At 43.5% G+C, this 23,063-nt stretch overlaps 2 protein-coding genes across 9 annotated transcripts in view; both read left to right on the top strand.

Moving 5' to 3' along the window:
* TMCO3 (transmembrane and coiled-coil domains 3) overlaps positions 1–23,063 on the top strand; it is a 225,146-nt gene that overhangs the window by 27,417 nt on the left and 174,666 nt on the right. The window contains exons 10-12 of one of the 6 annotated variants that reach the window (XR_011339200.1): positions 3,801–3,880; positions 4,393–4,542; positions 6,122–6,766. Coding sequence is in view for 2 of the 6 variants with exons in the window: in XM_069877957.1 (XP_069734058.1) it covers positions 3,801–3,880; positions 4,393–4,542; positions 6,122–6,235 (344 nt within the window). In the remaining 4 variants the exon portion in view is untranslated. Of the gene's footprint in view, positions 1–3,800; positions 3,881–4,392; positions 4,543–6,121; positions 8,245–23,063 lie in introns of those variants that run through there. The other 5 variants (XR_011339201.1, XM_069877957.1, XR_011339213.1 and 2 more) reach the window with 5 other exon arrangements.
* TFDP1 (transcription factor Dp-1) overlaps positions 14,718–23,063 on the top strand; it is a 43,162-nt gene continuing 34,816 nt past the window's right edge. The window contains exons 1-2 of one of the 3 annotated variants that reach the window (XM_069877676.1): positions 14,718–14,848; positions 16,735–16,819. In XM_069877676.1, coding sequence (XP_069733777.1) covers positions 16,808–16,819 — 12 coding nt within the window. In that variant the 5' untranslated portion in view covers positions 14,718–14,848; positions 16,735–16,807. Of the gene's footprint in view, positions 14,849–15,469; positions 15,547–16,734; positions 16,820–23,063 lie in introns of those variants that run through there. The other 2 variants (XM_069877684.1, XM_069877667.1) reach the window with 2 other exon arrangements.

The raw sequence follows: 23,063 nt of genomic DNA, 5'->3' as shown, positions 1-23,063 counted from the left end.
CCAGCCTTCTGAAGAGTTCAAAGTCTGCTCTCTGGAAATTTAATGCTACTGTCCTACTAACCACCCTCTTCACTTCACCTAGAACAGAAAACCCTATCATCTCATGATCACTTTGTCCTAGGCGTCCACCTACTGCCACATCCCCCACAAGGCCTTCTCTGTTCACAAACAGCAGGTCCAGGAGGGCACCCTCCCTTGTTGGTTCATTCACCAGCTGTGCAAGGAAGTTGTCTTCCACGCACTCCAGGAACCTCCTAGACTGCTTCCTTTCTGCTGTGTTGTACTTCCAGCAGATATCAGGAAGATTGAAGTCTCCCACAAGAATGAGAGGCATCGATCTAGAGATTGACCGCAGCTGCTCATAGAAGAGCTCATCAGCTGCTTCTCCTTGGCTGGGTGGTCTGTAACAGACTCCCATCACAAAATCTACCTTCTGGTGGGCTCCTCTGATTTTAACCCACAGGCACTCAATCTCCTCATCACCACAATCCATCTCAATGGTGTCCAAGTCCTCCTTTACAAAGAGAGCTACCCCGCCTCCTCTCCTACCCTTCCTATCCCGCCTGAAGAGTTTGTACCCCACCATAGCTGCACTCCAGTTATATGAGTCGTCCCACCATGTTTTCGTGATGGCAACGACACCATAGGCTCCTTGCCGTACGACAGCTTCCAGCTCTTTCTTCTTATTCCCCATGCTGTGTGCATTGGTGTAAATGCACTTCAGCTGAGCTGCCGAGCCTTCAGCCCTCTTAGAGGGAACAGAGATGCTGAAAAACTTTTAACAGTGCAATCTTTGTCTTCTGAAGATGAGTAATGCTGACACTGTCAGCACTACCACTGTCCAGAACAAACATAAATGTTTCTCTGATGAGCCTCTTAATATTTCTGTTGAATTTGAGAGAAATCAGAAGAAGAGCCCAACTGGAATTCTTTAGGTGACATACATTGCATTCTCCCTATCCAGCCAGCCCTACCACTTTCTTGTCCCGCATGGAACACAATGAAACTTGGAAGCTTCAAGCTCTCAGAACTGACATTAGAATAAAGAGGACTCTGGTACTTAATCTATCCAGGGCTGTAGCATTTATTGCATTTGCTTGCTATGATCTTGGGTTCATTAAGACTCTCAGCAGATACAGCATCCCAGTGCATCACTAATGTGATTTTTCTGAGTGATGTCCAATCTTGGGGATGTGTCAGAATTTATTCTACTGACTCCAGTTTGACCAAAAGAATTCTGGTTTCTGTAATCTTGTTTGCTGTCAAGGATCTCCAAGATTCCTTTTCTTGATGCTGGATCTTATGGGATGTGGTTATCACTGCTTTTGTGGATCTTCAAGTGCTGTTTAGTGGCCATCCACCAGATTTCTAGAATCTAACCAGGGGGGAGGAGAAGCTTACTTGATAAGAAAAATGTACTTATAAAAAGAATGTGCAAAATTTTGCCTGTAATTATCCACAGAAGAGCACATACCAACTCATACAAGCAAACTGTGCTTTTTGGCTTGATCACCTTCACCCCAAGGCCTTCATTCCAAAAAGCTACTTAGAATTGAAGTCCAGTGGCTTATGCACAGCTCTGTGCAGATGTACCTAAGTGATATCTTATCTATTGGTGACTAGCCAGCATGCCACATGCTACCTCATGGAGTTCTTAAGTTACTTGATTGAAATGTTTCTTCCATTTTAGAAAACAAGTCCCTAGTGACTCCTGAGCTTAGCCACAAAGTCTGATTAAAACCATTGAAATAAATGCCCATATTCATGCACCTTCTGTTTGTGAAGTTAATCTTTCTAATGGCATTCATGTTGTCAGGAAGGCTTCATGTGCACATATAGCAGCCTTATATGACTTGTGGCCTTATCCTAAGTTTTCATCTAGGGCTTGGGCAAAGGCCTGTAATGACCATGAAATCCCCTATGGTGGGATTTATTTCCTTGAGTATGCTAGGATGCTTATTTGTTTGCTCCAAATAGTGTATGTAACAGATTTAGGCTTGTTTCACTTTGCAGACACTTCCCCCGCAAGATTAGTATAGAAACCTGTGGTGGTTTGTGCCTCAGCTCTTTCAAATACAGTAATAATCTCCACCTGGGGAAGCTGTTCCAACTGAACTTCAGACTGCCTCCCTGTTCCAGAACTGAAAAGGTAGATTAACTGGTAGTGATGAGAGCGCTAGGCTATATTTATAGCCTCCCTTTGAAATCTTAAATTCCAGATGTGGCAAAGTTGGCCCTCTTGGCAAACATACCATTGTTAGAGGTTCTGTCTCTCTAGTTGCTTTTCATGAATGTTTCTAAGATGGGCCTAAAACTGAATGAACAATGTGCATGTGATAAACAGTAGAAAAACAGAAGCGACTTGCCCCTCCCTGTGCATGCATGCACACATTAGGATTGCTTTTTTTTTTTTTTTGGTGTGGTGTTTGTCTCTCTTGTTCTGCCATCTGTCCCCTTGTTCTGACAGTCTTTTGCATTTGTGCTTCAGCAGTTGGAAGGAAATTAAGAAACAAAACAGAGAGTGTGCATGCTGACTGAGTAGTACTTGTATAAAAATCTGATGTGCCTGAAGCATGTTTTCATCCACAATGAAATGTGTGTATGGAGAAAACATGATGAAGTTGGCTGTAAGCAACTTCTCTTGCATGCGCATGAATAGAAGATGACTCTTAGTTCTCTACAGTTCTTCTGGCTCTGTAGGTCTACGGGGTAGAGAAAATTAGTGAAAACTTGTCTTGTGTTACAGCATTGATTTATGTGTGTCTTGCTTTAGAAAACTAAACTCTTGTCCTTCACCAGAAATAATTGTGTTGAACTGCCAGTTATTATGGGTTTACCAGGAATACCACCATGTTGGTTCCTCTAAAAAGAGCTTTTATGAAAAAGGGAATGAGCTTCCAAAGATAGACAGTTATGTTCGCCTTCACAAGTTCCTCATAGCCTAGGAGGAAAAAAATGACTTAATCAGCTGTTAGATACTGAGTATTCCGCAGTGACTCCAGGAATTTCCAACAAATGCTACTTTTTCTTCTGTTAATATTAAACAGAATTTAGTTTTAGGTTTCTGTGTTCTTTATGGTTCTTGTTAGCCTGCTCCATATAATTACTGAATAAAAATGACAAAAAAAAAAAAGTAAACAAAACAAAACCCCAAACCTCCCTAAAACCCCAATATCATAGCAGTGGGGTTTTATATAATTCCTCAATTGTTAGACCATGCTCAGGGGTTTATGACTTTACTTGATTCCAGTCTAAGTAACTTTTCCCGTTCAGAGGACTTTCAGTGTTTGCACGCGAGGGTCATGGGATCAAACCAGTTCCATTTTCTGTTGCAGCTATAGTCTGTGCAAATACTGAATGTTGTGCTCCTCCCACAGTGACAGTCCATTACCACGTCACACAAAAACATTGAATGGCTGTGCTACGATCACTGTGCAGAACAATGGAACTGTTTTCCTGCAGCGTTTTTATAGCTTTCATTAGAGGTGTGTTTCAGTTCAGATTCTGGATTGCTGACTTATGTGGAAGAGAGAAAACTATGAATGAAAGTGCTCATGCATCGGTTGCATACAGTTGAACTCAACTGGGAATATTGTTTGTGCTCAACCCATCCAAGGGAAAAATGGTTGGATAATGCAGGAAGTGCTTTAGTTATTAGTAGTATTGGTAGATATGATAGGGCTTTTTGTTTGTTTGTTTTTGAGAATACTGTCTTGCAATGAGATCTACTATTAACTCAAAAAATTATCAGAGCAAGATATTGGCCTTAAATTTGAAATATTGTTTTTTTTTCTTCCTAGGACTTCATGTTTTCCCCACGTTTGTAATATATGAACTGACAGTCTTATTATTCCTTACATTGTCTGTGGTCATAATGAAGGTATTTTCTTTTTCTTTATTTAAATCTTTTAATAATTTTAATAATTTTAATAAATCTTTTAATAATTAATAATTTAAATCATCTTTGTGCTGCATGCCCTAATAAAAATTCTGTGCAAGAACTGAACATCTCGTCAAACACTGAATATTACATCTTTACTGTAAATTGATAGCACATTCTTAGCATATTAAAAAGATTTTAATATTAAAAATAATTTATACATGGAGAAATGTCTATTTAGCTTGGGATTTGTGACAGTTATTGTTTTTATTACAGTAAATAAGATACTTCTTCTCGCTGTTCAGTGTACTTTTGTCTCTTTTGACATAGAGAAGACACATTTAGAAGTCCACCAGTTTATGTCCAGAACTACTGTCTTTGATGCTATGTATCTTTATAAATATTGTACTATTTCATTTATAGCAATTATTTTATTTAAAAACAAAACAAAACAAACCTCACAACAACCCCCCTCAATAAAAAAATCAAAACCAAACAAAACGTTTTTAAAGTTTGTCTTGGCAGTGCTCGTGCTTTCTCTGATTCTTCCAAAGACCAGCCAGTATATCAAGTGGATTGTCTCAGCAGGATTGGCACAAGTCAGTGAATTCTCTTTTGTTCTGGGAAGTAGAGCACGCAGAGCAGGGATCATATCTCGGGAGGTAAGCTTTTCTATAGTTATTAACTCCATTTTTTGCACCTGAATAACTTACTGGGATTTTGTACCTTCCACAAAATTGGAAGGTACTGGTATCTCTCAACTGTTAAAAGTAGAATCAACCCATAGAAATGGAGACATTTACATCTCTGACAGCATTCTTGGTTCCGTTTTTTACTTCTTTCATGTTGTACTTTAATATTTTAAACAGTGGGTTTTACTTTTAAATAACTTAATTATAAATGCTTTGTCTTAACTACTCTCACTTACAACTTCATTCTTAACTAATCCATGAGTTGTAGACAGCACCCAAGTCACTAAGACTGAGAATCCTTTGCTTTTAAAATCCTGGTATGGCTCTAGGAAGAGTTAAGTGAGAGTATAGGATTTGAATGAGGAAATATCAGTGAATAAGAACCACAGAGCAGATATGGTGAAATGCAAATTGCCTTAATATTTAAACAAGAAAAAACACTTGTAATCTTTACCTGCAGAGCTTGTTGATTTTAAATCCTCTGCAGAAGAAACAACCAGCTTTTTCAGTAGTCGTAGAAAAAAATCCCCTAGAAAAGAAATCTTAAATTTGGTTTTATAGTCAAGCTGTGAGAAAGCTGCTTTTTTTTTTCCAAGATGAAGTCTGCTTTGTGAAATTAAGTTATGGCTATAGAGACAAAACAACTGGCCTCACTTTCTAGTGCTAGCTGCCTTCTCCTTTGTACCTCTTCTCACAAAAATACTCTGCTGGCGTTCCGAAGTTTTCATTGTGAGAGCAGTGGGCTGCACAATGTTGGAACTAGTTCCAAATAAAGCACGGTGTTCACTTGTATAGGTAAAGGTGATTCATTTTCATGTTCACTCCTGCATATAATTGGGAGTTACAAATATTGTATGTTTGTACAGAGTTTCAAGATACCCATATGTGACCACAGAACCAGTTTAGAGGCCCACCCACTGCGCTTTGGAAGCCTTTAAGCTTTCAGTTTTTTCTGTGGCAGCTCTCATGTGATCACTGTGTAGGCTATATAGCTGTGACATTTCCAAAAGTTGTCTTCTGTTTAAGACTTTAAAACTACTTCCTGCTGCTGTTTTATAACACTCGTTCACATCATGTAGTCAAGATCTTCTTTCAAAAGATGTGCAGTACAGCTTAAAGGGATTTTTATTTGCTTTTTCTAGTGTATAAAATAGCAGTTGACTTTGCTATTATATCATTAAACCAGAATAATTTTGGGTGGGTGGGTTTTTTTGTTGGTGGTTTTTTTTTTAATAGTGGTATTTAGCCTTTGACCTTTCAGCAAACATTTAACTTTCAAAATTGACCTCTTAACTGTATGTGTAAATAACTGTTTTTCTGTAAGCTCATAATGCTGTTTCTGGAACTGTATCTTCAAACCAGCAAAACAGATAATTAGGTGATTTGCACATACATTTATTTGCTTTTGTAGCAATATGCATAGTTGGTTAAGAAGACAGGTGAAGTATCCTGAAAATATTGTCCACGAGAGTCTGATCTCCTCAAACTTCTGGTCACTTAGTTTACCATGTAACTAAGAGAAGTAATGGCTTTTATTTCCAATTTTCAGGTCTATCTCCTTATTTTGAGTGTGACTACTCTAAGCCTTTTACTTGCTCCTGCCCTGTGGAGAGCTGCGATTATGAAATGTGTTCCAAGACCTGAAAGACGCTCAAGTACTTGATTAAGATTTGCACGTGTACAAGAATACATCTTCTTGCAAGGAAAATACTCATTACTCATTGTATTTCTATGCACTCTGAAAACGAGGTTTTGAGTAGTCAGTGCTCTTAACATGCACTTGGTTATAAGCCTTATACTGACCTTAAAACAAAAAACAACATTAAAAGATAATTATATCATTTGAATTGCACACCTTTTACAAAATTTACTTTCAGTCTGACGCTTAGAGTCTGCCAGAATATTTGTTCATGATCCAATCAATTATTCAGAGCATAAATTATTTTTTTTATAGCATCATGCAAACTGTGTTGATTTTTTTTTCCCTGAATGTGCCTTTTAATTTTCATCCTATTTTTGTTACTGCTGGTTCATCACCAGGTTTTGTTTAAAGAGAAAAAAGTATATTATGGTGCCTATGGTATCTTCTTTCACTAAATGACTTGAGTCATTTTCACACTTAGAAGTTTAATATACTAGCATAAAACTAATCACAAAACACATCTCTAACAGTGAGTAAAGAAAAGGTTTAACTGTTTAGCATTGAATTGTTTTAAGCAGTTAAATACATATTTCAAACGTAGCAGCCAGTATTGTAAGATACTTTATTCCAAATTGCAGCATATAATGCATTTTCTTATAGTGATAACTTTTACTTGTGTTAGTTCTTGTATTTATTTACATGTACGACTAAAAGTTGACGGTAAGAAAGGACATAATTTATATTTGAAGACTGACAGTTGTCACCCATTCTTGTTGCTAACTGCTGTTACAGTAATTGTTTACAGTTTTTTTTTCTTTGTTTTAAATAAAAAATAAATTTAGTAAAACTAGGAAGCCTCATTTCAAGCAGATACAAAAGACATCAATTCTGTAAGTTTGGAGGTTGGATGTTATTTGACACTACGCTAGGTTTGAAATTATTTTAAGTAAATTAATTGCACAAAACTAGAAATGGTAGACTGGATGTGTATTTGGAATTCCATGACTTTATATGTTGCATTTACATCGAATAAATGGTTAGTCTCTTTAAAATATCGCGATATTTTACAAAACAGTATTTTGAGTGTGACCTTAAATGTAAGCATCTCGTTCTTTAAAACACTGTGTGTAGCAGGATAAGCCTTGTAGAAGCCCATTCTTTAAGGACTATAGAGAAAATTTACTCATAGACTGTAGTCTGCCCTGACAAACAATTTAAAAATCATCTTGAGATTTATTTTCAAAAAACAATGCTATTAAAGACTTATTAACACTTCAGGTCAGTGTTATACTGTCATCTGAAATAACATTTAATACCCACAAAACAGAAGAATGCATGTTACGTAGGTTTAAATTACCAATTAAAATGAAAGCTGTCCTCCAAGTGGGAAGACAAATCATTGGATGGATTTGTGTGCCTTATACCTCTTTACCTCATTAGCCTCAGTTTCTTCCTGTGTTTTCTCTGACACCTGCTGGGCTTGTCAAAATGCAGTTTGGACTAGTCTGGTGTGTATATGTACTGGTACTACAGGATAGGGTTCATCACATTGTGGTTCTTGCTTACTGGATTTGGGGATTTCTCTCCAGGCACTGATGCTTTATAAAAGTTGCAGGAACGCATGGCAATCACACCTCTCTGTGAATAGTTTCAGAAGTTACTGAGGAACAGTGACAAATACAGAGGAAAAAGCTGCCCTAAAAATATAATAGTTTGATTATAGAATTAGTCTGTAACAGAAAAGGAATTTGAAACTGATTTGTTGGTGTATTTCAATATTTTTTAATCAAAAGAGAGGCCAATCAAAAGTTTTATGGAACCATTTAACAATCTACCAACTCAAACCTTTTACTCCTTTTTTCAGGCGTGTCTCTAAGATCATTGAACTTTGATTAACTGCACTAGGGAGAGAGATCTTACCTTTGTCATAGTTTCTGCTTGAAATAAAAGCTGCTCTCCAAAATGCCTCATTTTGGTTTTGAAAGATGCTTATTTCACATGTAGCTTACCACCTGTGTTTCGGGGGGGTGGGGGCTGGGGGAGGATTTATGACAGACGATAGTAGCGACCTCTGTATGGCTTCTATTATGTCTCTTAGCTTGAAACTATTATGCAAAGTAATACAGCTGTGATGAGTAAAGTTTTTGTCTAAATAAATTGTTGTGGCTAGTTGTACTTCTCTGGAAAATTCTAGTTAGGAGAGCAGGAACTATTGACAGTTTGTGTCTCTTAAGAGAAAAAAAAATATTTTATTGATTAGCTTTTAAAGGAGTTGGGTAAAGAGTCCTTTTGGTACTGTGTCCAAAATGCAAAACAAGTGTCTAGGTACCTTACTGGTGGTTGCCTTATCTCTGTCACTTCTTTCCTGAATAATTTTTGATTTGGTTATGACTTGGCAAGGCTTTCTGAGAACTTGGGGAAGAGAAATAGCAGCCTCATCTGAATATCAATATTCTATACCTCTTTGTTGACATAGACTCAGATTTCCTGATTGAATATTAGATGTAAATCCAAATTAATAACATTATTGGACATATGATAAGTTTGGTTACAATTAGATGTTTGAGATTTGTGTCAAAAATTTGGAGGTATATTGAGATAATGTAAATCTATCCTGAAATGCAGGTAATGGCTCCGTGCAAAAATCCATGTCAAAATGGAGTAGTTTCCTGATACAATCTTAGGACAGAAGCAACAGGTCTTATTCCTGAATGATCTGTCATGCCTGTATGGAAAATGAGGAGAATATTTTGCAATTGGCCCACTTAAATATAATTCCAGCTTTTCAGGAACCTTATGCTTGAGCTCTGGAACATTTTCTTTCTGTGTTGAGTAGATAACATTAAAGCAGAAATCTGTGCTTGAGTAGCAACTCATTCAGCATACCTGGGGGATACTGGGGGGTACAAGAGGGTTGGTTGGTTTGTTTCGAAGGTGGCTGTAACTGCTTGCTTGCTTTGTAGGGCTTCCTCTCTGAAAATCTGGGCTCTTGCATGTATGAGGGTCAAAAGGACCAAAACAGTTTAAAAGCTGCTGGAGTCGGCCACGCTTATACTTTCTGAGTAATTTCCCTGTTCCCAAGGTCAGACTGGTATATATGGACCCACAAACATCCTGCTGATGGCTTATGCCATACAGAGCAGGCTGTGCTTCGTTTCCTCAGTAGGAAGATACGTAGTTAGAGCTGTGAAGTAAGTTCATAGAATTGTGACTGACTCTGGTCTCAAATGGCTCAAGCACTGCTGTCATCATGGACTAGTCCATGGGAGTACATAGCTTTTTAAAAGCTGTAAGGATTCATATTTCTTATAACCCTCGAAGATGAGAAAGCGCCTCACAATACCTTGTATTTCACTTGGTTTACAGCTGGACATTCTCTGCTTTGCAGGCAGAAAGGCGTGTGGGGATGTCTTGTACAGCAAATAGCACTGCATGGTGATGCTTGATGGGAGGGTGTAAGAAACCTGGTGTGGTCTTGGTGCGTGTTGGAGTGAACCCAGGAACAATCTAACCACAAAAGCACTCCTGGGGTTTGTCTAGAGAAGGAATCTGTAGTTCTGCACTGTGAGCAATCCTGGCAGTGCTCCAGCACGTGGGCAGTGCCAAATGTGGAGGAAACTGGACCCATGAGTGACAGGAGGCAATCCACTCTAACAGCATTAACATCTTGGTGGGAAACAGCGAAAACTTAATAAGGATTATGTAGTACCAGACATCCACTACTACGATGGCCTGACAACAAGGGAGTGAACAAAACTAGTGAAGCGGGAAGGAAGAGCAGCAAGATGCCTGAAGGGCTGGGACATATGTGGCCCACCCCACCCTAGAAGAAACAAAAGGCAGAAAAGAAAGGCATGCCTCTACCAGCTTCACTTGGGAGCCCAGGAGGTGTGCTGCTTTGGTTCTCCCACTGCCTCTGTTGAGTAATTACCATTCCTGGGTGGGAAAAACTTACTGACAGTTAGGGCAGTGTAGACCAGGAAAATCTTGATTGCTGGAGACAAAGAACAAACTGGACAACACTGTGACCTGAGTGGCTTAGGGATAAGTGATCCTGCCTTGGGGGACAAAATCTAGATCAGGGAATGGCAACGCTTTCAAGGTTACAGTGCCAGGCTGTATTTTTTTATGTCCTAAAATAGAGCAGAAATTTGAGAATTGGGAGATGCTACCTCCCAATGAGGCCAGATGCTGACAAGGCTGGCGGCTGGTATTAGGTTTTTATTTAAACCAGGGACTCATGCAAGTCCCCCTTTTAAGATGGCTTGGCTTCCAGTTTTAAAGCAGTTGGTAAAATGTGTCCACATGCATGTCCTCTAGCATCTGTTGTAGGATTTGGACCACAGCCTAGATCATAGAATCACAGAATAGTTTGGGTTGGAAGGGATCTTAAAGATCATCCAGTTCCAACCCCTCTGGCACAGGCAGGGACACCTCCCACTAGATCAGGCTGCCCAAGGCCCCATCCAACCTGGCCTTGAACACCTCCAGGGATGGGGCAGGCACAGCTCCCCTGGGGAACCTGTGCCAGTGTCTCACCACCGTAGTATTGAAGAAATTCCTCCTTATGTCTAGTCTCAGTCTGCCCCTCTCTAGTTTATACCCTTTGCTCCTAGTCCTATCACCACAAGCCTTTGTAAACAGTCCCTCCCTCAGGTACTGAAAGGTCGCTATAAGGTCTCCTCAGGGCCTTCTCTTCTCCAGGCTGAACAAGCCCAACTCTCTCAGCCTGTCCTCATATGGAAGGTCCTCCAGCCCTCTGATCATCTTTGTAGCCTCCTCTGGACCTGTTCCAACAGCTCCACTTTGTCTGTCTCCAGTTTATACCCACTGCCCCTCGTCCTATCACTACAAGCCTTTATGAACAGTCCCTCCCCATCTTTCTTGATGACCTCTTGAAACATGGTTTCCTTTTGTCTGTCACACCTTTTTGCAATGCTGATGCTGTTTTAAGTTGTGATCTGTTCTCCATTTCAAGCACACTTAAAAGGGGGAGGCAGGCCACGGAAACCAATTGTGAACTAGAACAGTTTTCACCACTACAAAAAACTCCAAAACGCCTGAGGAAGGCACGCTTGGAGACGAGAGAAACACTGAAGATTTTTCCATTGATACAAATACTTCCAGTTAGTTGTGAACATCTGTCTGCTAGAGAAAAAAAAACCTACACCTGGGAGCGGGTATTCTTGGGCAGTTAGTAATGTGTCAAAATGCTAACCAACCAGGCTGCTCTCCTTCCGTGTAGGTGCTTGTTCAGTTGTTTTGCAGCAAACTTGAAGCAAAGAGGCTTATGGGGAAGCATGAGCAGCACAGCAGGGTGTCGCAAGGGTAGACAGAAGAATTTGAGAAACTAAAAAAGGTGGTCTTCGGTCACTGTTTTTTTACTGACTAGGGTCAAAAACATCATCAATTCTGATATTTGCAGCAAAGCTGTGCAGTTTGCAAAAGCAGGTAGCAGCATGAAGTTCACATTCTGTCCTTTGATAGCCGCTGCTCCTCTGTTTGAATGCTAGCAGTTATTTTAGTCCCTGCAAATCACACAATGAACTATTTTCGACTTTTAAATTCATAAGTTTCTGTCAATTTTGCTTTGTACTAGAGAAGCTAGATGTTTTCAACCTGAGACCATTAAAAACCCCCAAAACCAGCAGAGGAAATACTTTGGACAGACATACCTTGTTGAGGGTGCATTCCTGGAGATGGCTGGAGCTTGTGGTAGTTGGGATAATGGAGCAGGGGTGTGGTTAAGGACTTGAGATATATTGACGGTGTAAATCCACAGGCACAGTATATGTGACTTGGAGGGTGGAGCGCAGTACTGTGAACTGGAGGAGCTGCTGCATTTTAGGAAGCATTTTTTTTTTCTGCACCTGGCTTGGGGCGCTTCATGGTTTTGTATGTTAAAGTTCTTGCCTCTTTCTGTTAAGTTGTAAACAGTAATAAACTTATTTTCATCATCTTTCACTGCCATCAGGCTCAGTCAAGAAGAATGAAAAACTGGGGTAATAACGGTCATTGTCAGAGCAAGTTACTGCATGAGCAGCCATGGAATCCCAGAGCAGTAAGCCGAGTAACTGTGAATGAAAAACATCAAAGATTGCTGTTTATCAAGAAAATAGGCATGTAGTGATAGGACTAGGGACAATAGCTATAAATTGGAGGGGGGCAGATTTAGTGTAGACAGAAGGAGGAATTTCTTCACAATGAGAGTGGTGAGGCACTAGAACAGGTTGCCCAGCGAAGCTGTGGATGACCCACATCCACACTGGATGGGGCCTTGGGCAGCCTGATCTAGTGGGAGGTGTCCCTGCCCGTGGCAGGAGAGTTGGAACTGGATGATCTTTAAGGTCCCTTCCAACCCAAACCGTTCTATGATTCTGCAAGAATTACAGTAGCTAATGTTTCCTCATGATTATAACCATAGAGTGAATCATAGAATGTCCTGAGTTTAGAAGGGACCCATAAGGATCATCTAATCTAACTCCAGTCCCTGCACAAGACAACCCTAAAGTTCATGCCATGTGTCTGAGCACGTTGTCCAAATTCTTCTTTAATATTGTCAAGGTTTGGTGCCATAAAAACCAACTCCTCCAATGTCCTATGAAAATAATAAAATGAATAAGGTTTAAAAGTAAATAGATGTCGGCCTAGTCAACTGATGAAATTTATCTTCTCTGGCGTCTATGCTAGGTTGTGCTGCTCTGTTTCTGTATAGTGGCTTGGCTGGTCATATCTTCTGTTCCTGACCAGTCTTCCCCAGGTGTGATAAGAAACACAGTTTCAGAGGAAGAACCAACCTTTGACTCCCTTCTTCATTGTGTTATGAACAGCCTCATACCACGCAAGCTGGGTGTCACACAAAGTGTCTGCAGCTCCCTCTCCCCTCTGCCCTGCACCAAGCAGTTTTACATCCACTCTTAGAAGAAATGCAGCTTTTGAGGTATGAGGCTTTGACTTCGCTGCAGTTTCCACCATTATAATGGTGCCTTTATAGCCCCCACTACGCAAACTGAAAGGGTTTTGCCAAGGACCCTAGGCTGTGCACAGCCAGAATATGGGGCATGTGGGAGGTTTCACAGTCTGGAAGTGTCAGAAAGACTGAGCAATCATATTTCTGGTGTAGACCTGGCTTAATTCCCCTATGAAGAGAGGCTGAGAGAGTTGGGGTTGTTCTGCTTGGAGAAGGCTCGAAGACCTTTTTGTGGCCTTTCAATACTTAAAGGAGGCTTATAAGAAGGATTGAAAAAAGCTGTTTTATCAGGGCCTGTAGCAACAGGACAAGGGGTTATGGTTTTAACTAAAAAGAGGAGAGATTTGGACTAGATATTAGGAAGAAATTTTTTTCACTGAGGGTGGTGAAACACTGGAACCAGAGAAGTGGTACATGCCCCATCCCTGGAAACATTCAAGGCGAGGTTGGATGGGGTTCTGAGCAAACCGATTAGAGTGGAAAGTGTCCCTGCTCACTGCAGGGGGTGATGGACTAGATGACCTTCATGGTCCCTTCCAACCCAGACCATTCATAGAATCACAGAATAGTTTGGGTTGGAAGGGACCTTAAAGATCATCCAGTTCCAACCCCTCTGCATGGGCAGGGACACCTCCCACCAGACCAGGCTGCCTAAGGCCCCATCCAACCTGGCCTTGAACACCTCCAGGGATGGGGCAACCACAGCTCCCCTGGGCAACCTGTGCCAGTGCCTCACCACTGTCATATTGAAAAAATTCTTCCTTATGTCTAGTCTAAATCTGCCCCTCTCCAGTTTGTACCCATTGCCCCTCACCCTATCACTACAAGCCCTTGTAAACAATCCCTCCCCAGTTTTCTTGTAGCGCCTTTCAGATACTGGGAGGTCGCTACAAGGTCTCCTCGGAGCCTTCTATTCTCCAGGCTGAACAAGCTCAACTCTCAGCCTGTCCTCGTATGGGAGGTGCTCCAGCCCTCTGATCATCTTTGTAGCCTCCTCTGGACCCATTCCAACAGCTCCATATCCTTCTTATGTTGAGGATGCCAGAACTGGAGACAGGACTCCAGATGAGGTCTCACAAGAGAGGAACAGAGGGGCAGACTCACCTCCCTCAACCTGCTGGCCACACTTCTTTTGATGCAGCCCATCTATGAGTCTATGACAACTCAAGATTGAGAGCACAAGTCGCCTAGTGGAAAAACTTCCACTCGGGTTACTGCGAAACCCTAATTTGAGCACGGGACCAGCACGGCGAGGAAGCACCCGCAGGATGTTGTGGCAACTCGACCGCCCCGCCCCCGCGGCCCCCGACACGGGGTCGGCCAAGGTGGGGGCGGCGTGTGGCGAGGGTGATAAAGGGGGACACGGGGACACCCGCCGCTCTCCCTTCCCGCTTCCCGCCTCCCCCCCCTCGCGGCTCGCGCGCCCCACGTGCTCGGCGCCGCCGCTTCCCGCGCGCCCGCCAGTAGAAAGAGCGCGGGGGATAGCGAGCGCCGAGGCGCGAAAACGCCGCGCATGCGCCCTCGCTCCCCTCCCTCCTTCCCGCCCGCCCTATGGAGCCGCGGGGCGGTCGGCTCGGGCGCCCCGCGTGCGCCCGTGCAAGGCGCGCGCTACACCCCGCCGTGACGTCAGCGCGCAGCGTCACGCCGGGGGGACGCGCAAAAGTGTAAGTTTCAATTTATTTATTTATTTTTTTTTTTGTTAATGCACGTTATTTATTTTTTAATTTTTTTTTTCTCCCCCCTGTTCCCCCTCTCCCCCCTCCATCGCGCCCAGAAGGGTGGGGGTGGGCGCGGAGGGGCGGCTGCACTGGCCTCCCCTTTCCACCCCCACCCCCCCCAAGCCCGTTCCCGCGGGGCAGGTGTGCGGGGTGGCGGCGGGAAGGGGGCGGGCTGGGAGGTGACAGCCCGTCGGGCGAGACGCGACAACCCCCCCCCCCCCCCCCTCGCCTTCCTCCTCCTTCCCTCCCTAAACCCCGCATCACCTGCGCCCCCCCCCCCCCAACCCCCGTCGTCGCACCTTGCCCCCCCCCCCCCAGCCCCGACCCCGCGCCACGTGACGCCCCCCCCTCCCCCTTCCTTTCCCCCCGCGCCGTTGGGGCGGTTGGGCTCCCGCTCCCTGCGGCTCCCTCCTCCCCCGCCCCCTCCCGCCGCCGCGCGCGCGCGCCGCCGCACATGTGCAGTCGGGCTCCTCCCGCGGCGGCGGCGGCGGCGGGCGGGCAGGCGCGGGGTGCCGGGCGCTCCCGCTCCGCGGTCCCTGTCTGCGGGTGGTGGCGGCGGCGGTGTTGTTGGGGGTGGTGGTGGTGGTGGTGCTGGCGGTGACGGCGGGGGATGGAGCCGGCGCTCTCTGCCTTCGGCCGCTCAGGTGCGGGCCGGGAGGAGCGTGGAGGAGCGGCGGGGACGTGCGTGGGGGGATGGGATGAGGATGGGGTGGGGGTACCGCCGTCGGCGGGGCGAGGGGGGCTGGGGACGGGGTGGGCGCTCCCTTCTGCTCTGCTCCCCCATCCCCTTCTTCTGCTCTGCTCCCCCTCTCCTGTTTCTCCCTTCTTTTGCCCCCCATCTCCTTATGCTCCTCCATCTCCTCCTGCTCCCCCATTCCCTCCCTCCTCCTCTCCTGCTCCCCCATTCCCTCCCGCCCTCGCTTGCTCCCCCACCCTCGCTTGCTCCCCCTCTGCTCCCCCTCTCCTGTTCCATCTCTTGTTCCTCCATCCCCTCCTGCTCCCCCTGTTCCCCTATCTCTCCCTGTCCGGCTCCCCCATCTTCCCTTGCTCCCCCTCTTCTCCCCCTGCTCCCCTTCTCCTGTTCCATCTCCTGCTCCCCCATCCCCTCCTGTTCCCCCTTTTGTCCCCCTCCTGCTCCCCCATCTCTTTCCTCTCGCCCTCCTGCTCCCCCATTTCCCTCCTCTCGCCCTCTCCTCCTTCTCCCGCTCCTCCTCTCCTCCCCCCCACCGTCCATCCCCCCCTTTCCCCGCGCCCCCGCCGCCTCCGAGGCGATCGAAGCGCGGCCCCCGAGTTGCCGGGGGGGTTGGGGGGGGGTTGGAGGCCCCGCCCGGGGCTCCCGGGGGCGCTGGGTGCCCGGCAGCGCGGGGGCCGCTGCCCAGCCTCGGCCCGGCCTCCCGCGAGGAGGAGGAGGAGGAGGAAGAAGAGGAGGGGGCTGCGAGGCCCCCGGGGGAAGCTGGCCCTTGAGGCCTACTTGTGCCTGCTGGAAGCGGGGAGGAGGAGGAGGCCGAGGCAGCGCTCTCTTTCCCCGCCGTTTGGCGCTGCGAGGGGCGCAGCTGGACAGGGACCGGCTGCCCCGCCGGGAGCGGGAAGGGCGCTCCTGCCTCGGGAGGGATTCCACCCCCAACCCCCCCCCCCGCGGAAAAGGAGTGTTTCCCAGTGTTTCCCACGCGTGAGCTGGGGGCTGGGGGGAGGCTGAATGGGGAATTGGTCAGGAGAAAACTTTTTCTTCTTTAAATTTTTTTTTCTTTTTTTAAATAATTGTATTTGATGGTAGTCAAAAACTTTTCCTCCTTTCATTTTTATAGCTGATGTTGTCTTTACTTGCTTTCTAGAAAATAGCACCATTGTCTCCGTGTCCTGCAGCCGTCAAGATTTCAAGAGGACTGATTTCTAGTCTTTGGTAACATGGCAAAAGATGTAAGTATGTTTGTAGCACGTCACGTGTGGAAGCGTAGCTCATAGTGTTTTTGGCTTTATTAACAGAAGCGAACCAGGTCACACTTTGTAATAGCTAGCTTTAATGAATATAGGGAACTTTATCTACACTGTACATCAAGCCTAGGCTATGTTTTCCTGTAGATGTAACAGCATAAAGCAGCTTCAGATCTGCAGCCATTTTTTCAGAGTAATTAATCTGAATTCATTATGCTCATAAAAGCACTTGGGCCATTGGCATTTTGTGTATTCACACAGAATGCTAAACCAGCTTGGTTTTGACTTGGATTTAAAAAAACCCATCAAATACTGTTCAGACAGGATTGTTGATGACTACTGTTGTCAACTAGCATTGCCTTTCTTGTGTTCAAGGAGGCATCTTGTATTCAACAGAGTGAAGATAGTTCAGTATCCATATGTGTTCATTGTTTTGTTTCTGTCTACCAAAAGATGCTGATTAGTGTCCGTAAAAACAGGCTTTGGGGTTTTTCATCATAGACTTCCATTACCATTGACAGTAAGTTTAGTGGCTTTTATTCGGTGGCCTACTTCTTCAACCGTGTTTGCTCTTCACCCATTCCAGTACTATTGAGAAAAATGGAACGAATACTGCATTTAAGATGTAAGTCATCATTAATACCTAATATAATTTGGCTTTCACGTTTCCTTATTCAAAATAAGAGAAGATACTATGCTGTATTCAAATATTATATTTCCCTTCACCCCCACTGCAACTCCCCCCAGCAGTATACAAGCTAAGGAAAAGTGAAACAACTCTAATACTTAAATGGCGGATGACAATCTAATGTGGACTGTTGTAGCTTTCAGATAGTGAGTTTCCATGTAATATTGATTGGTTTAACTAATTTGTAGAGAATTTTAGTAGTTCAGAAGCAACTGAGAAACACGATGTGTGGAGAAGCAACCAGAAGTACATAGTCACTGAGAGCTTGCCTGGAAGAGATAAGGGTGGCCAAGCGTGTTACAGATAGCAAGAGTTCAGGGGATGAAAGGCCATATAGGCGGGAAGAAAATGAAAGAGGAATGTTAGGCTAGTAGATGAAACTGAAACAGTTCAAAGTAATTGAGAATCTAGAGTTAATATTAGCTTTTGGGAGAGAGAAATCAAGTAAGTGAAGAAGTGCAAGCACCTGGAAATATAGATGCGTATCCTGGAAGGTCTAGGGAAGCAGAATGAGAGGTTTAAGACAGAACCTAATTTTTCTAAGATCTAGCTTGTTCTAGAAAAGAGAGTAGTGAAGGGAGGAGTAGAATGCATGATAATATACTTCAGAAATGGAAGAAGATGATACAGATAGGAAGAGAAATTGCTGTCTGTGTTACAAGAATTATTAATAAGCTGAATTTGGAAAACTGAAGATCTAGGTCAGGTTTTAGGTGAAATTTTAAGTGTACTTGAGCACCGGAACAGAGTAGCTAGGAAGGGTATGAAATCTTAAATGAAGGATTGTCTAACCTGTTCTTAAAAACCTCTATACGTGCTTAATCCTGCCTCAGGGAAGAAAGATGAACTGCTTACCTTTTTGCAGACTATTACATACCCACCATTACATGATGTCTGAAATGTGTAGTGAATGCTGGGTAACTTGAAATTTCCAGGTCTGATTATGGGCCCTATTAGGCTTGATTTAGTGCTAGAAAGTAAAGGTGCTAATTGCTATAACACTTTACGAATTTTCAGAAAGGAAGAGACTGATTCCCATATTTTTTTGTCCAAAATCCAAGTTTATTTCCTAGCAAAATAGTGGATTTAGTCGTGACAGCATTAGTATCGCTAAATTCCTGGGCACTGAGTCCATGAAGACCTGCACTGCTGTGAACTTAAACATTCTGACAGGGAAATATTGCTGTGATTAATGGCTCGTGGTTCTGCCATGTCACCTATCCAGTGCACTAACTGAGAGATATAGTGGTGAAGAAGATGGCATAGTTGGTGAATACCCCCGCCCCTTCCTTCCCTTTTTTCTCAGCAGGGCTGAGATGGCTAAAGTGTGGTAAGGGCTGTGCTGCTCCAGTGCCGAGTCTGAGCTTCAGGTGGCATTTACGCAGCCAGGGCTCCAGCCCTGGAACGCAGGCTCAGTGCATGTCCTGCTGTCACTCTGTGCTACTTGGGGCAGTGCTTGCTCTGGCGATGGTGAAATGGGCAGCTCTGCACAAGGGGAGGGTGTAAAACTGAGGCTCTGCAGGATAACATGCTTCTACTGAACCCCTCCTCCCGCTTGCCACAGGAGAGCACTTTTCCTTTCCTTTTGTTGCGCACTTCCAGCTCTTCTGATACCTCTTTATAAAAACTGTAATTTGAAAAGACCTGTTTTAAAAGTTAAATACTTGTAAAAGTTTGCAGGCTGAGGCTTTAGCGGATAATTGAACAAAAGGGGAGCAGGATGGAGAATACTGGCAAACCCAATTGAATATTTTTATAAAGGATTGAACAAAAATACTGATGAGGTGAGCTGGCAAGATGGGGCTTACGAGCTATTTGACCAAGTCTAAATTCTCTTAAATATTAGTTTAAAATGTATACCTCTAATGCTTTTCAGAGTGTACAGTAAAGAGAAAACGAACAACCAAGCATTGATTTATTTTATTTTTGCAGAATACTTTCATTGTCTGCGTGGTGATCAGGAAGTTATGAGGCGGGGAAGATATATGTAGCCCCTTAATTAAGAGCCTGTAGGTGAAGTAACTGCAAGTAATGTTATAGTTGGATAGGTTAAAAAATAGTCATGGAAAAGGAAATAAATAGTAAATAAATAGTGAAGTAAAAGGGAAAAGAGAAATACGAGCTAGTGAACGTTGAAGTGTCTGTGGGTATATAAATTTATTTTTTTGTAAATTGTTTATGTATAAAGGATATGGGATCTGGAATGCAGTAAATATAAAGGTGTAAAAAAGAGGCAAACTTTTTTTCCAGTGTGATCTGATAACGGTAGTAAGCATAGCCATTTTTGGTTTTATGTAAGTGAGCATTTTGTGCAGCTGAGGAGCAGTTCTAACGGAATCAGACAGATTGGCCGAGGAATATCACGTTCGCTTCAGAAGATCTTACTAGCAAGACTTACTTTTTGTGTATTTAAAGCAACAGTGAAAAAAGTGTGTGGACTAGAGGACATCATTGCAGTATTTCAAGGGCTTGTGTACCTTCGGAGCGGGATCATTCTATTGCTTGTCAGAGGCTGAATGGCAAGTTGTATTGAGGTTGGTAGAGTTGGATACAGTTCGACATGCACATTTACCCTGTGTACGTCTTCCTTGAGAACAGTGGATGCAACATACAGCACATTTCTTGGTCTGAGATAGAGCGATCACATGCAGACAATCTCAAAAAACTCCACTTTAGCCAGTATTCCTCTTCCTGGTTATTCAGCATCATTCTCTTAAGACTTGGAGTCTACTACGACCTCTTCCACTGGTTAAAAGTGTGACATCTTCCAGGCCGGAGCTGGAGGAGCCAAACATAAGCACTGAGGTCCTCAGCTGACCTGTTCTGCTCACTGGATTCATGGGATTAGTAGTCTGAGGGGAAGCATGGTTCCCTAATTGAAATGGTGACCTGTCCATCCTTGTCATGCTTAAGATTAGGCAGGATGCAACATTGATAGAAGGAACAGGAATTACTGTAGCAAGAAAGTAAATTAGATAACTTATTTTTTTGTCTTCCAGCTCCCAGTGTAAGACTGAGGACTGCTTGCTAGCCACTTTTCAAATAATTCTAATATATAAAATTAAAATGATAAATACTCTTTACTATCAATGGTTAACATACCCTCCACCGCTAAATTAACAGCTTCTGTAGTGTAGCTGAAGATCCAACTTTGGTGTGACCTTGGGTCTCCTCTGTTACCTCTGTTGCAAATGGACTGCTGGGGGCTCTCAAGCAGCCATAAAGAGAAGCTTGTGAGTCTTTAAGACCCACTATTAAATAGAAGAAGTAAGTGTCATCTGCAGCTGCTGGAGAGTCCAATGCATGGTATTACAGTGGGTACTAAGAAAAGGGCTAGACAAAAGGAATAGGTGTGATTCTTCTGATCTCAAAAAATACATATATAGAAATATATTAATTACATAAACAAAATAATCTGTATGGTAGCGCTTGCTTATGATTGTTTCAGTTGTTCACCATTATTGCACGGACTGTTTCCAGTTGTTAAAAGAAAATAAAATCTAAGTGTTCCTGGGGAAAGGTCTGTACTGGGACTACTGCTGTTTAATATTTTCAGTGATGATCTATGCAGCGAGATCGAGTGCACCCTCAGCATGTTTGCCAGTGACACTAAGTTGAGTGGTGCAGTTGTCACACCAGAAGGATGAGATGCCATTCAGAGGGACCTGGAGAGGCTGGAGAAGTGGGCCTTGTGAGAACCTTATGGGGTTCAACAAGGCCAGGTGCAAGGTTCTACACCTCGATCGAGGCAATCCGTGGTTTTAGTACAGGATGGAGGATGGTGTGATTGAGATCAGCCCTGAAGAGAAGGACTCGAAGGTGCTGGTTGATGAGAAGCTTGACATGAGCCGGCAATATGCGCTCACGGCCCAGAAAGTGGAGCAAATCCTGGGCCGCATCAAAAGAAGCACAGCCAGCAGGTCAAGGGAGGTGATTCTGCTCCACTCTCATGAGGCCCCACCTGTAGTACTGTGTCCGGTTGTGGAATCCTCAATGTAAGAAGGATATGGAACTGTTGGAATGGGTCCAGAGGTGGCCATAAAGATGATCCGAGGACTGGAATACCTTCTTTATGAGGACAGCTGAGAGTATTGGGCTTGTTCAGCCTGGAAAAGAGAAGGCTCTGAGGAGATCTTACAGCGGCCTTCCAGTCTTTGAAGGGAGCTGCAGTAAAGCTGGGGAGGGACTCTTTACAAGGGCATGGAGTGATAAGGCGAGGGGGAATGACTTTAAATCAGAATGGGGAAGATGTAGATTGGACATTAGGAAGAAATTCTTCACAGTGAGGATGGTGAGGCACTGGAGCAGGTTACCAGGAAAAGCTGTGGGTGCCCTCTCCCTGGAAGTGTTCAAGGCCAGGTTGGATGGGGCCTTGAGCAGCCTGGTCTGGTGGGAGGTGTCCCTGCCCATGGCAGGGGGATTGGAACTATGATCATCTTCAAGGTCCCTTCCAACCCAAACCGTTCTGTGATTCTGTGATAACATATGGTTGAAAGCTAATTTGATGTTTAACAAATTTAAGCTGACACACTACTGCTAGTCCTCAGAATTTCTCACAGACTAAAATATCTTTCTTGAGACCTGTTCATCTGGAAAGCTCATGCTTTTTACTGTTTCATAGGTTGCCAACAGTGGTATTGGCTTTGGAACTATTTTATTCTGCTGTTATCTTTTGCTTTAATCGATTTATTAGTTTTTTTCCTCTTGATCTTTAGTTTGCATAAAGCTTAATGCATCTCTTGTTCACAGTGATTTTATTAGTTTTTCATTGAGTAGTACCTGTGGCTCATGTATCTTCACAAAGGAAGCCCCTTGTGCATATGTAAGTCTGAGGACACCATGTAAGAAGTTCTCCTGGCACAAAGTCCAGCACCCGACCTAACATTACTGTTTAAGAGATCTAAACACAGGGATTTGTGTTAGTGTTATGTTAAAATTGAGTATCCAGAATGCATTTAGGTATGTAGTTTAATCCAATTAATTCATTGTGCAGTATTACTTAATAAATATTTTACTCATTATTATTAAAAAATAAACTCTTAGCAAACCAATTTCTTACAGCAACTTTGCTGGATAGAGCAATAGATCTTCTGAATTTGGGGAAAGGAGGAGATCTTCGCTTCTGTAGGTTAATTTTGCCAGAACACCACAAAAGTTGTACTACTTAATAGCTTTAATGTGGTGCTTCTGCATTAATCTTGAGCACGTCTTTGTGCTCTGAAAAGGTTAAAAAAAAGCAGAATTTTTTAAAAAAAGGAGAGCCTAATGGAGGTAGGAAAAGATGGTTTTGGATCTTTTTTACATGATGCTCTTTCAATGCCTAGGGAGCATTGAAAAGTCTTCAAAATATTTTCCAATCTTTTCTTAAAATATCAGCGTGTGTTTCTCCTTTAATGTTTATTTTTGGTTATGTACTGGGAATTTTAGTGAGGCAGACTAGAGAAGTTGAGTCTTCAGTGGATCTCAAGTGGTTCATACACCTTTTTTGATATCATTTTAGTTCAGTGACTCTCGGCAGCTTGATCTATTTCCATTTGCCTG

The sequence above is a fragment of the Phaenicophaeus curvirostris genome, chromosome 1 (genome assembly GCF_032191515.1).
Source record: "Phaenicophaeus curvirostris isolate KB17595 chromosome 1, BPBGC_Pcur_1.0, whole genome shotgun sequence".
Taxonomy (NCBI): domain Eukaryota; kingdom Metazoa; phylum Chordata; class Aves; order Cuculiformes; family Cuculidae; genus Phaenicophaeus; species Phaenicophaeus curvirostris.
Note: the sequence above shows the minus strand (reverse complement) of the source record. Positions and strands in the feature narration are given on the sequence as shown.